This window comes from Drosophila miranda, assembly GCF_003369915.1.
Source record: "Drosophila miranda strain MSH22 chromosome Y unlocalized genomic scaffold, D.miranda_PacBio2.1 Contig_Y1_pilon, whole genome shotgun sequence".
In the NCBI taxonomy this organism is placed as follows: domain Eukaryota; kingdom Metazoa; phylum Arthropoda; class Insecta; order Diptera; family Drosophilidae; genus Drosophila; species Drosophila miranda.
The window spans coordinates 53,306,751-53,323,647 of NW_022881603.1; the positions used below are offsets into that span (position 1 = coordinate 53,306,751).

A 16,897-nucleotide genomic window follows, 5' to 3' on the forward strand; every position below is an offset into this window, starting at 1 on the left:
ACTCGGGGCCGAAGCTCCGATCAAACGTAAACTTCTTCGTCAACTTCGAGTCGAGGGTGTGGCGTGAGGATCTCGCGTGGATTGAGCACATCGACAACCTCTGCGGAGCGTATGCATCGCTCGCGTGCATTCAGCGGCCTGCAGGGATGGAAATCGTACTTATTGGGCGATCTACTACCCGTAGATGGGGCACTCACCTAACGCGCACATAGACCTGAATGTTTTGATTCGATTTGCGTGCCTGCTGCTGCTGAAGTTGCAGGCGTACGTTGTTCGATGTGTCCATTTTACAGCACAAAACTCAAAATTCACTTTTTAGCGCGTAAAAATGATGCCACCCAAAATATGGTGTGAAACTTTTGTTTCCAGCCCTTGGAAATGTACACGTTTACTCTTTTCAACTTTGTGAAAGCCAAATAAAGCCTTAAAAGACCTTAAAATCCGACTGGGGCAAGGTGACAACGATTTCTATGCCATCGTCGGCATCCCGCTGATGCTCATCTGCCTGTCCAACATTGGGGATGTGATGGCCACGTCATTCCGGTGAGCCTCTGCGCGCTGACATCTCCACAGTTGCGTGACTCCGCCGCTAATCACTCCACTCCACACCACTTCTCTCTTTCATAGTTTTCTCTACTGGCGCATCTGCTGCTATGTGTGCACGCGGACGGCCAAGCGGCCGAGGAATGCCCGCTCCAGGCAGCGGTCGGTGAGGGGACAGCGGTATGCCCGCTCCCAGCCGCCACCCTCGTTCCGGCGATCCATGAAGATGACACAGCGATCGGGCAATGACTCCGGGTTCGGTCCCTCCATGGGGCATGCCCATTCCGATCCGGAGCTGCGCATCATGGGGCGGGGCGTCGGCGGCGGCTACGATGATAGGGAGTTTGGCCACCGCAGCAGTGGAGGACGCAATCGCCGCCAGCAGCAGATTGCGGCACAGCCTCGCCAGCAGCGGCACAACATCTACGGGGTGTAGCGCTTGTAGCAGGGAATGCTGAGTTTTTGTGGCGCCATCTAGTGCTCAGAGTGGCAGCCGAACGACAGGTCAAGGGAAAACCAAAAAGACGGTAACAGGTGAAAACGTCAGGCTATCTCTGTTGAAAATGCATCCAGGGACCTGTTAGAGGATTTGCCGCCAGAACGTTGGCGTCCCTATCGGCTATTCCCTCGTGAAAGTCCATTGAGTCGGTTGCGTATCGGTCCGACGAAAAGGAAAATCCAAAAATTTAGTGAAGAGAAAAACTCTAGGGAATCTAAATATCTAAATCCAAGATTCGACTGCGAGATTCTTGGTTGAAGGCGAGTGGGCTTTCAGTCGTCAGAAGCCGTATAGCGCTGAGTCCGGTTGGGGTAAGTGCTGCGGGAAGAGAAGCGAAGGGCTAAAGGAGAATAAAGAGTTGTCCCATTTGTAGTCTTGGCGCTTAGTAAATCGAGTTAAGCAGTGCGGATTCGATCGTCCAAGGAAGCCAGCCAGCAAACAACGGCAGCCGCAAGCCTAACAAAGTGCCGTTTAAACCTTTGGGATTGTCAGGAAAGCGCTCAGCCATCGGAGAAGCGAGCGTGGAAGCAGAGGGAGAAGACATTTGAGGAGCGCTCGGTCCCCCCAAGCGGCTAGCTTCCCGAGGCGTTGGCGTCGGCACTTTAGTAGTCGAGCGCGACGCGGCAGATAAGGAGGGCCCGTCCCTTGGTCGCGAGCAGATCGGCGGAGAGAAAGTGTCGATCTAGCACCGTCGGAGATTGGCCGTTTGGCCTTTTCTTTGCTTTCGCGTACCTTTCACCTGCAGAAGCAGGGGAAAAGAATTTGTGCTGTTCCCTTTCGCCCAGGAGGTGGAAAGGAAACATAGATAACAGTCGGGAGAAAGAGAATAGAAAAAACGAGGGGAACGTTGTGAGTTGCTGCGGACACCGCAACTCTACGGTTATACCCGATACTAAGTCAGTATGGCTCTCCTCCGGCAGACGCTGCTAATATTAAACGACACGACAAAGAGTGCGTGCGAGAGAGACAGAAAATCAGTCTGAGCGTGACGTCGGGCGCTGCGTAGCCACTGCACATTGATTTGTTCCTTTTGGCTATAAAAATTATCTGATCTGGTCCAGATTCAGCAATCTGATAGATATGGTCATTATCTATGATTCTGCGTTTTAGTTTGTGATTTTTAGTGATTTTTAGTTTTCTCAAATGTGCAATATTGTGGATGCAACAGATTTTCGTCCTTTGTGGGGGCGGAAGGGGGTGGGGCGAAATTCTGAGATATACGTTTTATAGTGAGATCTAACAGAAGTGCGGATACCAAATTTGGTTACTGTAGCCTTAATAGTCTCTGAGATTTGTGGATGCCCCAGATTTTCGTCCTTTGCGGGGGCGGAAGGGGGTGTGGCGAAATTTGGACACGAAACGGGCAAGGTCCGATATCACAGGAGTGTGGATACCAAATTTGGTTGCTCTGGCTCTTATAGGTTCTGAGATCCTTGAACTCATATTTTGCAATTGGCAAAGCCGACCATGAAACCTGTGTGTTAGAGAGAAACAGAGCGAGAAAGAATGAAATTGTTTTCTTGATTCTGGCTATAATAATTATACGATCTGGTTGAGATTTTACACTCTAGAACATATAGTCATCCTCTACGATTCTACGATTTTATCGTATCTTTAAAAATGTGGATGCCACAGATTTTCGTCCTTTGTGGGGGCGGAAGTGGGCGGGGCGAAGTTTTGAAATATTTTTGTAGCAGTGACATATCACAGAAGTCTGGATACAAAACATCGTTGCTCTAGCTCTTATAGTCTTTGAGCACTAGGCGCTGAAGGGGACGGACAGACGGACAGACGGACGGACGGACAGACGGACAGACGGACAGACAGACATGGCTCAATCGACTCGGCTATTGATGCTGATCAAGAATATATATACTTTATGGGGTCGGAAACGATTCCTTCTGGACGTTACACTCATCACCTTTTACCACAAATCTAATATACCCCAATACTCATTTTGAGTATCGGGTATAAAAAGAGGAAGCAACGGATTGACGGAGTAATTGTATTCGTGTTTGTAAATGTGTAATTAATTATGATTTCTGTGCGGAGTTAATTAGGAGAGAGTTAGATTTGATTCCGGTAGTGGCTTCTCGTGACTCTCGCCGATCTGCAAATATGATTTCCCCCAACCTTGTGCCCATTTAAGTGTTCTTCCGCCATAGCAGCTTTAGGTATACATCGAGGAAAGCGCTTTCGCCGATGGAGCCATAAACTGGAGAAAAGGTATGAGTGGACTTAAATCCTGTTATTAATTTTTTTTTTTGTAATGTAATTTAATGCGAGTGCACGACCAAGTTGCGCACACTCGCCCGCCAGATTTGCTACTGGCGGAATTTATTTCAGCTTTTTCTTATTACCCTTTCATTGGCAAATTACATTTAAGCTTAACTTACAACAATAATGTTCTTTTGAATTTTTGCGGGCAATTGACATTAACATTAACATCTAGAGACATGTTTACATTCTATCAGTCTGGCAGCCCTATTTTGACATTCGCAACAATTGACGTAGCCGCAATGGTGTCCGTATCCAGGCCCGCGACATGGCTACCAGGGATGCCATCATGGCAATCCTGGGCGATGGCGGCGGCAACGAGGCGATGACTGGCCACTACACACACCAGCACAAGAGTGACCGTGGGCTACGGATCGTCGTGCGAGATCTCCACCACTCCACAAGCACCCAACTAATAACAAATCAGATGGCCGAACTGGGCTATTCAGTTAAATTTATTAGAGCCATTAAAGCGAGATCCGATGGACAGCCACTCGACCAGTTCGAGTTGGAGATAGCCCCCAAGCCGGATGAAAGCCACCACGATGTCCTCTAATTAACCCAGCTGGGCAACCAGTTGGTGATCGTTGAGAGGCAGGCCAAGCCGGTGGACCCAGCCCAGTGCCACAGATGTCAGGCTTTTGGGCACACCCGCACCTACTGCAGGCGTTCATTCGTCTGTATGAAGTGTGCGGGTGCCCACGCGTCCACGGCATGTGCCAAGCCAAGGGCAGACGCCCCTAAATGCGCCAATTGCCAGGGCGCCCACATCAGCGCCTACAAGGGATGTCCGGCATTCAAGGCAGCAAGGGGCCGCCTTCTGTCGCACCGAGTGGCCATGCAGGAGTTGCGTCGCAAGCGCAGCTCGCTTCTGCAGCCATTGCCAGAGTAGCAGCCACCAGCAAAAACAACACCAGCACATCCAGGGCGCCGACAGCAGCAGCAACAGCCAGCTCAAACGCCAGCCAATCCCTGGCGCGGACAGCAGCAGCAGGCAGCATGGACACCACTCAATGTCTCCTCTCCTGGGCGACGAAGAGGACAACAACAACATCAGCAGAAGCAGAAGCAGCAGCAGCCAATACAGACAAAAAAACAGACGCCTGCTGCCTCTGGCCCACGCACTGGGCGACGACGTCCAGAGCAGCCATTGAGCCGTTCCCAGGCACCACAACAGCAGCAGCTACAGCAGCTGCAACAGCAGCCGCAGCGCGAACAACAACAACAGCGACAGCAGCAGCAGCAGCTTGCCAATGCACGCTCCCGGCAGAAGATGCAGCCGAAACGCCAATCTTTCGAGGGATCCTGCAGCCAGGCACTGTTGGAGAATACGCAGAGGATGACGCGATTGGAAAAGAGGCTGGAAGTGATGATGTCACTACTCACCTCGCTCATCCAATCCCAGGCAGTGACGGCAACTCCAGCAGTTCCAGAAACATCGGAAAATCCACCAACAATGGCAGCAGCAACAGTGGTTGCCCCAGCTCCAGCAGCCAGGCGGTCAAAGAAACCACCACGATCACAGCCACCACAAAAAAACCTTAGGGCCAACGCCAGCCGCTATTCCAGAGACGGATCCTGAAATGGATGAAGAAAATGATGACGATGAGATGTGGACAGATGACGACTCCATGGATGACATTAAGGCCTACGCCCGCAACATGAGGTACCAGCTTGACAACCAGATATCCTGGAACGCTGTGTACTAATTGGACACAGCTCTGCCACTGCATTGGATTAAATGACAAATGCATATCACTCGCATGCCACAACAAAAATGAACAACGGACGCTGCCGCCATCAAAGCCAATTAAATAAAACATAAACGAATAAAAATGCTGCCATACACACTTGCAAAATCATACGGCCGGACAAATTCAAATCGAATGCAGTGCGTTTGATTGCTAGAATAGCCAAAAACAGACACACACACACAAACACCCATTACACTTGGGCGGCCGGACCTGTGCCGTTCGAGTTATGTGTGTCGTGTCCGCCATCGTCCTTAGTTGGTGGCCGGATCCAGTGCCATGGCATTCAGAGTGCCCTATGGTCCTGGAAAAGTAAAAATCCATCAGCCACACATATGATTAAAAAGGGCTCTCAAAATACTTACCGCCAGCCATTCAGACACCCACACACAAACATCCATTACACTTGGGCGGCCGGACCTGTGCCGTTCGAGTAGGTGTGTCATGTCCGCCATTGCCCTCAACTGGTTGCTGGAACCAGGTGCCGTGGCATTCAGAGTGCCATGTGTACCTGGAATGGAAATACACACACACACACACAAACATCCACTACACTTGGGTTCGAGTTATGTGTGTCGTGTCCGCCATCGTCCTTAGTTGGTGGCCGGATCCAGTGCCATGGCATTCAGAGTGCCCCATGGTCCTGGAAAAGGAAAAATCCATCAGCCACACATATGATTAAAAAGAGCTCTCAAAATACTTACCGCCAGCCATTCAGACACACACACACAAACATCCATTATACTTGGGCGGCCGGACCTGTGCTGTTCGAGTAGGTGTGTCGTTGACCGCCATTGCCCACAGCTGGTGGCCGGACCAGTGCCACTCGCTCTACATTAGGGCCACAATTGCCGACGCACACACACACTCACATCCATTTCACTTTGGCGGCCGGACCCGTGTCGCCACAGTAATATGTGTGCCGTTTACTCCTGGCTCCCAGCTGGGGGCCGGACCAGTGCCACTGGTTCTCCAAGAGGGCAGCCACAGCCACAACGACGACGAGGTGCTAATTGCACCTACTTCTGACGACTTCGGATGACGCCAATTTCGACGACCAGGGGGGACGACGGGGTCGGCCGGTATGCAACGCAATGTCTTTACAAGCATTGTGTTTTGCTATGCCGGCCGATGCTCCGCTGTTTCTTGTCTTCCCTGTAATTATAGAAAATGATATAGACATTATTTTAAATTGTTATGTTTATTGTAATATTGTAAACGTAAATCAATTTTACCTGTTTTGTCTCGTCTTTGTTCCAGTGTAGTATCTCTTTTATTACCTGTTTTTCCGTCGTCTTCACTCCAGTCTACTACTTATCTGTATTGATATTTCTGCAAGTGCTTGTCTCTTTTTATTTAGTGTATTTCCTATTATTTTCCACGCAAAGCACCTGCATTGTTTACCTTTTCTCTTTATCTATTCCTCAATTGACTACGTGTTGCAACACTGCACTTTCTGAATTTTCGATCTCATTTCTTTAACCCCAATTGATTATCGGTTTCAAATCGACTTTCAAATCAGCACCAGTTGCCGCCACACCACCACTACGGCCTAAATTGAGCCAAAAATGCTAGTCTTCGCATAAAACAACTACGCCCCCTATAAACTGCCCGCCCACATGTACATGCTACATTCCTAGTCGTCTGCCCTCAGCAGGCGGCAAGGGTAGTAGAGGGGACTGAAGACCACATACCGCATTACAGCCAACAAAACATCAAGTTGACGAACTCACAGGGGATTGCAAATCAAATTTTAAGTTAGGGAGAATTACAAAGAAGAGACAGCATACTTTTGAGCGTGGCCCCACTTCACTTTCTTGACTCACACCACACACACACACACACACTTGACACCAAATGGAAAGTCGTGTCGTGAACGTTATGGAGTCGAGACGTGTCTGAGGTTTAGTCCCTCCGTCAAAGTGCCGAGTATTTTGTCTCTCTCTTTTTCCCTTACCCCCCCCCCCCCCCCACCCCCCCCCCCCCCACCCTGCTGGCTGCGGGCCTAGTCGTGGTTACAAGTGTTTCGTTGTTGCAGATTATATGTTTGTAAATTATTGTGCCATCAAATGTACTAGTGTGTTTGAGTGTCGTTTAAAGTTGAATTGTAAAACAAACAAAAATGTACATAAATTAAATTAAGACATATACTGCCCATTATTAATAAAGCAACGCGCTTGGTTTCTGGCGGCTCACACCCCAGCCTCTCAGCCCCTCCCCTGTGGAGCACTGAGAGCCCTCAACCCAAAGCGGGTATATATTGAAAAATGCCCCTCCAGCAGCTGCCTCGCCACTCCTGCAACTCTATTGAGGCATAATGGACGAAATTTGGAAGCCTCATCAGCAGCACTACCGTCAATTCCTACAGAAGTCCAGAGGCCAGCCACTGCAACAAAGGAAAAAGACGTCAATACGGACAACAACGAAAAACGGCCAAAACACTCAATAATCACACGTACCTGCCAATCACCAGACAGAGCTGACCATCAAGAAGCTGCCTCGCCACCAACATTGACAATTTCCTGCCAAATGGGCGGAAAAGAAGGCCCTTTTTGATGACGCTGCCACCGACCATCACAATGACGTCACGCCACTCCAAACCAGCAGCTGCCATTTACAACGACGACGCAGATGCTGGCGCCTGTTACCGCTCCACTGGGTCGTGCCCGTCTCTCATGCCAATTATGTGAGGGCGGGATGGCCCAGTGTTGAGCCGCCGGACGCCAGCAAATCCTGCAAAAGAAGAAGAAACAGGAGGGAGAAGCAGACAGCCAATACACAAAATACTCACCTGCTGTTTTACGCCAACACCAACCAGACAAGGGTCGCCACAAATAACATCCAAACGCCGACAGTACCTGCAAATAAACATAAATTAAAATCAAAGCCAAAACAAACACCTCCTCATCTGGGTGGCCGGACCAGCAGCCACTCAAAACGCCATTACAATCCGACGACGAACGTGGCCGAGGAGGCCAGGCCAATACAACTGACAACACATCCTGGGTGGCCGGACCAGCAGCCACTCGGATGCGGCCAACAACAACAAAATCGACAACGCATCCTGGTGGCCGGACCAGTTCGCCACTTGGATGCGGCCAATATCATGATTCGTTGGCATCACACACTCCATTCCACGATCGCATCTCGGGTGGCCGGACCAGTGCCACTCGATTGGATGCGCCATCTCCACCTGACAGATGCAACGTGGGCGGCCGGACCAGAGCCGCTCGTCAATGAACACCTTTGCCCACGATGCACGCCAATACACACATCCAGCCAGCCAATAAACAACACACAGGGGGACAACAGAGCCGGCCGGTATGTTATATGTAATTAATATGTTTATATGTTGTAAATGTATGTCAATTATCGTTTTTTTTACCTTGTCTGCATCAATGTATTTGTTGTAGATGTCAATCCTGTTGTTTCTGTAGTTTTTGTATGTCCGTAGATAGTTTGTCCATAGTTTAAGTTGCTAGCCTGTGATATTAGGAATAAGTTTTTGTAAATTAATGTAGTTTTTTCTGTAGTTAATTGTATATTTTTCGTAGTTTCTAATTAGTTTTATTACCTACTTACTCTTCTTCCCAACCTATTTGCCATTCCCATAATTCCCCTTGACACGTGGTATTACCAAAAATGCCACGCAAATACCAGACTCTGACCGATAGCACACCAACAAGCCAATTCAAATTTAAAATGCATTTATCAATGCCGGTGTGTTATCGGTCGCAATTTCGGCAATTTATGCCCAGCCAATTCCTCACCCACCCACCCCCCCCCCCCCCCACCACCCCACAACATCAAATTCCACTAAATGCCAAATGAGGCTGTGCAGGATTAAAATATACACTGCCAACCATCGCCACTCTGCCAAACGGCCCAATAAAGCCATTACAACCGCCCACAAGATGCTATGCGGTCGACTCTTCGTAGCGTCTCGCGCCCGGATCGTAAGATCCGGAAGTTTAAAGTATCCGGGCGGTTATACGGGAGCAGGCAAATTTCCCCCTTCCCTTTCCATCCCATCCCCCGACAACAGAGCAGCCACTACACACAGCACAAACACAAGAACACTAGCCATTGACCAGCAACAACACGAAACAGACAGCCACTAAAACAAACGGCCATTCCAATTCTCCATTGCCTACTTATCGGTGCTGCTGCCCTCGGACCACTTTCATCTCACTCAATATTGGGGTGAGTGAAAGTGGAACCGGGGGTGAGAGCACCGGTAAATGACGATCGGCGATCGGGCCATTCGAGTGTGGGGGAGAGTGTGAGAGTTGGCGGACATGTGAGAGTTGCACCATGAACCTCGTCCGCCACTCTCATCTCGTCCGCCCGCTCGAGAGGTTGTGATCGTCGGACGTGCTATAACCGTTTCGTGTCGTTTTTCGTGTCGCCATCGCCATTTCCGTTGTCTTGCTGTTGTGCCCTGTACTCTTTTTTGTGGTGTCTGTCGTTGCGTGGTCTGGGTCAGATATCAACAAAGCCTGTTGGATACTTTAATGCAGAAGTTACCGTGGATAAGTTGCAGACCACACAGAAGTTTTTAGTAGTCCCCAGTAGCCAGATTGATTTCGACGCACTTTTGGGGCATGATTTCATTCAAAAGTTCCGTTTCGTCGCTGATATGCAAGGATACACGTTTTTGAAGCATGACGCAGATCCTGTGCCAACAGATGAGCATGCTCTTATATATAATGTAACTGAAGAGTCATCCTTTGTAGCTCCGCCGCAATATCGAAAAGACGTTGAACAGATGATAAGAAACAGTTACCAAATGCCCACAGAAGTTGCAAAGCAGTCTCCAATCCAACTGAAGATAGTTCCCGACGGAGTAATCAAGCCGTTTAATCACTCACCGAGTCGTTTATCAACAGACGAAGCCAGTGCCGTAAAGAAGCAAGTCGAAGAATGGATCGAGCAAGGAATCGTGCGCAAGTCGTCTTCAAATGTAGCGAGCAGAGTTGTCATCGTGAAGAAAAAAGATGGTACACTTAGAGTTTGCGTAGACTACAGGAAGTTAAACAGCATGGTATTGCTGGACTGCTTCATAGTCCCGATCATGGAGGAAGTCTTGGAAAAGCTGCAGTCGGCTAAGTGGTTTACCATAATGGACCTTGAAAACGGATTTTTCCATGTGCCTATGGAAGAGCAAAGCAAGTCGTATACGGCCTTCGTCACAAAGGAGGGATTATTCGAGTTGCGTTCATTCGGTTCGTAAGCTATATTTTTCAAGAATTAATCAACTCTGACATTATGCAGCTTTATATGGACGACATAATTGTTTACGCCGCGTCGCCCGAGGTATGCATGAGGAAGACGAAGTTGGTCCTGAAGACAGCTGCGCAGTTTGGCCTAAAGATCAAGTGGAAGAAATGTAGCTTCATGCAGCCACGCATTAGCTTTCTGGGCCATATCATTGAGGACGGGAGAATCTGGCCCGGCAAAAAGAAGACAGCAGCTGTCAGTCGGTTTGCTACGCCCAAAGACATTAAAGCAGTTCAAGCATTTCTGGGACTCACAGGCTTTTTCAGAAAGTTCATCCCTGGCTATGCACAAGTTGCCCGGCCGCTCACGAATCTACTCAGGAAGGAAGCAGTTTTCAACATTGGCGAAGCAGAGCAACAATCGCTACAAACCTTAAAGAATCTGCTTGTAATCGCACCTGTATTACATTTATACTCACGAGAGGCGCCAACGGAACTCCACACGGATGCATCCAAAGAAGGTTTCGGAGCAGTTCTGTTGCAGCAGTCTGATGGCAATTTCCACCCGATTTACTATTGGAGTAAAAAGACTACACAAGCTGAGTCCAAACGTCACAGTTACTATTTGGAGATCAAAGCTGCATACCTCGCACTCAAGAAGTTTCGTCACTACCTGTTGGGGATCAAATTTGATCTTGCCACTGACTGTGCGGCGTTTAAGCAGACAACAACGAAAGCAGATATACCCAGAGAAGTTTCCCAGTGGATTCTGTATATGGAGGACTTTACATTCAAAGCAGTACACCCCCCAGGGGACAGAATGAGACACGTGGACTTTCTCAGTCGTTTTCCGCAGACATGCATGTTCGTGACGACGGAGCTAACAGCTCGGATAAAGAAAGCACAGCAGGATGACGATTTCATCAAAGCCACAGTTGAGATCCTGAAGCAGCACCGATATCAAGACTACAAGCTTAAAGGAGGTCTTCTCTTCAAATCTGTAAATGGCAATGACGTATTGGTGGTTCCAAGGCTGATGGAAAGGGAAATCATTCAAGGATCGCATGAAGTTGGTCATTTCTCCACAGCGAAGACAATGCACTCAGTTCAGCAGCAATACTGGATTCCGCACCTTGAACGGAAAGTAAATAAGTTGATTACTAATTGTATCAGTTGTATAATTTTCAGCAAAAAGTTGGGCAAACAAGAAGGCTATCTTCATTGCATTGACAAGGGTGACACACCACTATACACGCTGCACGTTGATCATTTGGGACCAATGGATGCGACAGCCAAGCAATACAAGTACATTTTTGCTGTGGTAGATGCATTCTCCAAGTTTGTGTGGCTGTTCCCAACTAAGTCAACAGGTCACGAAGAAGTTGTGAAGAGGCTGAGCGATTGGTCATTTGTGTTTGGTTTTCCCAAGCGCATAGTCAGCGACAGAGGAGCAGCGTTTACATCCAACGCATTCAGCGAGTTTCTCAACGAGAACAAAGTCGAACATGTGTGTACAACGACAGGTGTGGCGAGAGGCAACGGTCAGATTGAGCGGGTGAACCGTTCAATTTTGGGTATCATCGCAAAGCTCTCAGCTCAGGAGTCAACGAAGTGGTACAAGCATGCGCCACAGGTCCAGACGGCGATTAATTCGCATGTTCATTCTACGTTGAAGTCGTCGCCATTCGAGGTCATGTTTGGGACAAAGATGCACAGACAAGCTGAAAGTCGACTATTGGAGGTGCTCAACGAGGAGTTGGTTACGCAGTTTAACAACGAGCGCCAAGAACTGCGTGACCAAGCGAAACAAAACATTGAGAAGGCGCAAGAGGTGTACAAGCGCTATTATGATAAAAAACGACGACCTGAGCACGGCTACAGACTAGGAGACATGGTCGCGATCAAGAGGACGCAGTTCGTCGCAGGACGCAAGTTGGCCAGCGAGTATCTATGCCCATATGAAGTCACCAAGGTAAAGCGGAACGGTCGCTACGACGGCAGAAAGGTTGCTCAAGTCGAGGGCCCAAATATCACAGCAACGAGCAGTGACAATATGAAGCTATGGCGTTTTGTCTCAGAGAACGATGATATATTATCATCTGGGACAGATGAAGATGAGCAGGAGGGCCGAATGTCAAGCAGTTAGCACTATCCCATCTAAATTAACATTTGAACTTAAGATACCATCGATAAGACCTAACCGATATAACCAGACTTAACCGATGTTTAAAAGACCTAACCGATAAGGGGTTATCGATACGGGAGTCGGTTGTTGGAAGTAGAAGCAGAAAGTTGAACAAAAAGTCGGAAGAACAGATTGCACATCTTAAATCATACACTTTGTACTCTTTTTCGAAAAACACTATTAATAAACGATACATTATTATTAATCTTACATGTATGTAGTAGTTTAAGTTGCTTGATGGCAACGAGTAACATTTATTTAATAAGTATGTTGGACTTAAAATTATAACAGCTCCAAGTTTTACAAGTATGTTTGTGAATAATTATATGCGTGTACGTCTGATGCGTGGCTGAACTGACAACTGACTATCTCTCTCTCTTGCTATCGGCTCTCTCAGAGCCGATTACTGCTCTATCCCGACGACACGACGAAAACACGACCGCTTCGTGTCTCTCTCTTTCCTTCGTTTCCTACATTCGGCTGTCCTGACGGACCATTCGCCTCGGATGGGTCTAGCCAAGGTTTCATATATTCTGAAACTGTAGAGGTCTTATAGGGACCCTCAGTATCCCCAATCTTCTCGACTTCGTACCTTCCATGATTCTTTACCCTAACCACCTTATACGGCCCTAGATACTTTCCTTTTAGCTTTAATCCAGTACCATACTGAGTACGCTTGATAGCTACTAGCTCATTAACCTCATACTGTCTATCTAGTTTCCTTTTTAAGTCAAAACTCTTCTTGTTTTCCTGCTGTAACCGTGCAATGTTTTCAACTACTTCCTTTCTAATTTTTTCGCGGTCCTTGTTCAACTCTTCGATAAGTGATTCTTCCAATATTTCTTTTATTTTTGGATCCATTCCTATACGCATGTCTAGCCCAGTCAATATCTTGAAAGGTGTTACCTTGGTACTTCGCGGCTCAACACTGTTGATCATTTGCTGTACTTTTCCTAGATGCTTATACCAACTACCGGAATTACCCTGACACAATTTCGACAACATAGGCACCACTATCTTGTGCATCCTTTCGACTTGACCATTCCCACGTGGAACGCCTGTGGCAATCATTAAATGCTGTATTTTCTCTCTCTCACAATATTCACGAAACAAATTGGACATAAACGCTGCACCCCTATCCGTCACTATTCTGTTCGGATTACCAAAACTAGTCCCCTGAATTTCCAAACACTTAACGACCTCTTCAACACCTGTACTACGTGTAGAATATAACCAAACAAACTTAGAAAATCCATCAACGACAACCAGTATATAATTGTACTGTTTTTTAGTCATTTCCATTGGTCCAACGTGATCAATGTGATACGTTTGTAACGGCCTATCACCCTTGTCTATTGGTTGCAAATAACCCTCACGTTTTCCTGTCTTTTCATTGACAATGATACACTCGACACAACTATTTATTACGCGCCATACTTTGTCTTTTAACTTCGGAATATAATACGACTTTTCAATGATATCTTGTGTCTTTTTAACTGAAAAATGTCCTTGCTTATGTGCTATTGATATAATCTCATTTTCCAACTGAGCTGGTACTACGATGAGCTCCTTATCCGGATCCTTAAACAAAATCTGATTCTGAATATAATAATCCTCATATTCCTTGTCCTCCACAATACTTTTAACGGCCTTAACCCAATTGTCGGTTAGCTGAGCTTCTTTCAAACGATGAGCTATACTTTCGGTCACCATAAAACAAGATACACGACTCAACGCGTCAACGTGCCTCATCTTCGTTCCTGAGCGATGTTCTATAACATAATTAAAATCTTGTAGGTACATGGCCCAACGTGCTACTCTCAAAGGAACGTCTTTCTTTTTGATCGTCATTGTAAATGCATTACAATCTGTGACAATTTTGAACTTTATACCCAAAACGTATACACGCCATTTAGCTAAAGCTTCGATAATTGCCAGAACCTCAAGGTCATAAGCAGGATATTTCTCTTCACATGGCTTAGTCCTACGGCTCATATATTGAACTGGATGGAATTAGCTGTCCACCAAACTCTTTTGCAGTAACACGGCTCCATACCCCCATTTTGATGCATCAGTATGGATTTCTGTCTCCAACTTCGGGTTGTACATTTCTAAAACAGGTCTACTAATCAATGCTACCTTTAGTTGTTCAAACGCAACCTGATGTATCTCCTTAAATTCAAATTTAACATCCTTCCGCAGCAGATCTGTCAATGGTTTTGCAATAACAGCATAACCCTCAATAAACTTTCGGAAATAAGAAGTCAATCCTATGAAACGCTGCACTGTTTTTTTATCAACTGGCACTGGGAACTTTTCGACTGCCCTCGTCTTCTCATCACTTGGTCTTATCGTGTTCTTTTCTATTATATACCCCAGAAAATTAACCTTTTGTCGTAACAGCTGACACTTTCTCCAATTTATACGTAGCCCATTCATTTCCGCTATCTTCAGTACTTTTCTCAACTTTAACAAACCCTCTTCTATATCTTGACTACAAATAATAACGTCATCCATATAGACTGCTGCTTCATTATTCTTTACCAAATCTCTCAACACAGCCATTATAAATCTGGTAAACACCGCTGGAGAATTTGAAATTCCAAATGGTACATATAAAAATTCGAACTGACCATTCTGAGTCACAAAAGACGTATATTTTTGAGACTTTGCACCCTGCAGTTTCTCCAACACTGTATCCATATGTGACATTGGAAAGTTATCGCGAACTATTTTCTCATTCAGCTTTCGGTAATCACAGCATAGTCTCTTGCTACCGTTCTTTTTCTGTACTAACACTACTGGTGATGCATACTCCGATGTACTTGGCTTTATAATCTTCTGAGCCAGCCACTCTTCCACTTGCTTGTCCACGATTTCCTGTTCACACAACGGTAATCGTCTCGGATGCTGGAAAACTGGTATCTCATCCACTAACACAATTTTCATTTTTATCGGCGCATCTACATTTCTCTGAGGTTGGTACTTTCCTACCATACCCCTAACCTCTCTAGCATGTACTTCACTGAGATGACCAACATCAATTGAAAACTCCTTCTCAACTTCGTCAATACTTGACATGCAAATGCCTTTATATTCATTAAACAATTCCACGCATGAGGACGATGCTACCTGATCAAGTTTCTTATCTTTATCCTCGCCACAAACTCTACGAACAAATCTTGTTCCTGTCTTAGAAACTTGCATGTCCACATGATCCAGAATAGTCCTTCCTAAAATGGCTTCAAAACCAATATCCTCGTCTGGAATGACATGAAATTCTACCTCCATTCCAATCTCATCGATTTTCACTGGTATCGAAAAGCTACCAAAAGTTACAACTTGACTATCTCCAATACCTGTTAAACATTTCTCCTGGCCGATCAGTTCAAGATTTCCAAATTTCAAAAATACCCTCCTGCGAATTAAACACAAATCTGCTCCAGTATCAATCAAACCTTGGAATACCAAATTCGCGTACTTAATATCCTTTAATTCCAAACCTGATGGAGTGAAAATACCTGACGGCTTATTGACGACTTTCTTATCTCGAATAATGTTCGTATTCGATCTCTTTTCTTGTCTGGTTTCGACCTTGACATTACAGCTTGCAGCACGGTGTCCTGGTTGGCCACATTTGAAACAACAAAAATCATTTTTGGGACAATCTTTCCTCAAATGCGATTTGTCTCCACACTTAAAACATTTCCTAAAATTCTCTGCCATCGACCCTTTCACCGAACTCTCACTTTTATTACTCAGCGGCCAATTCTTACTCATCGGCTTGGATCCGCCTCTAGCTTTCTTGTAAACATCGATCTGAAATTTAAGCTCCTTTAAGTTTCTAGCTTGGTACGGCATTGCCTTACTTGCCCTAGCGTCTGGTATACCATCCACAAAATATTCGATTAAACTCTCATCATCTAGTTTAATTGGCTTGGCTATCTCCAATAACGCATACAAAAACTCATGCAACGACTCTCCTTTTTTCTGCTGGCGCTTTTGCAACATTCTATGTACTTCTACGGACGACAGTTTAACACTAAACTCATCCAACAGAGCTGCCTTCAACGAATTCCAGTTACGAATATCACGCAAACTCCGAACGAAAGATTTTGCTGCACCAACTAACAACTGCTTGGCATAAATGAATAATTGTAATTGACTCCATTGAACAGTAGCTGCGCATTCTTCTAATTCCTCTATCCATTGATTGATGTCGGGGTTATTAGAACCAGAAAATTGTGACACACTACCTTCCACGTCTTTTAGCGTAAATCAAGATTTATACTCTGCCTGTCGCGTACCTGGTTGAACTGCTACGGTATCATCCACTGCTGTTACTACTGTAGCAAGGTAATAATTAGTGAGGCATTCAACTAGTATTTAAAATAGCATACAGCGCGCATTGGTATTTACCGCA

General features: G+C 46.3%; 2 protein-coding genes across 2 annotated transcripts; one reads left to right on the plus strand and one right to left on the minus strand.

Annotated features, from left to right (window-relative positions):
- Nucleotides 1-7: 7 nt before the first annotated feature.
- On the minus strand, nt 8-311 carry LOC117189335 (kinesin-like protein Klp61F). The gene is made up of 2 exons (XM_033394479.1): nt 198-311; nt 8-138 (listed from the first exon to the last, which is right to left on the minus strand). Exons 1-2 carry the CDS (start codon nt 284-286, stop codon nt 21-23), a joined length of 207 nt encoding a protein of 68 aa, XP_033250370.1. The 5' UTR covers nt 287-311; the 3' UTR covers nt 8-20.
- Nucleotides 312-421: 110 nt separating this feature from the next.
- LOC117189334 lies at nt 422-1,012 on the plus strand. Its single transcript, XM_033394478.1, has 2 exons — nt 422-543; nt 628-1,012. Exons 1-2 carry the CDS (start codon nt 494-496, stop codon nt 977-979), a joined length of 402 nt encoding a protein of 133 aa, XP_033250369.1. The 5' UTR covers nt 422-493; the 3' UTR covers nt 980-1,012.
- The last annotated feature ends 15,885 nt before the right edge of the window (nt 1,013-16,897 follow it).

Bases quoted from the DNA above. Each gene is read 5' to 3' on its own strand.
- LOC117189334 (XM_033394478.1), top strand. From the start codon at position 494: ATGCTCATCTGCCTGTCCAACATTGGGGATGTGATGGCCACGTCATTC. The intron at 544-627 runs GTGAGCCTCTGC...TCTCTTTCATAG, and splicing joins GTGATGGCCACGTCATTCCG to TTTTCTCTACTGGCGCATCT.
- LOC117189335 (XM_033394479.1), bottom strand. From the start codon at position 286: ATGGACACATCGAACAACGTACGCCTGCAACTTCAGCAGCAGCAGGCA. The intron at 139-197 runs GTGAGTGCCCCA...CCATCCCTGCAG, and splicing joins CAGGTCTATGTGCGCGTTAG to GCCGCTGAATGCACGCGAGC.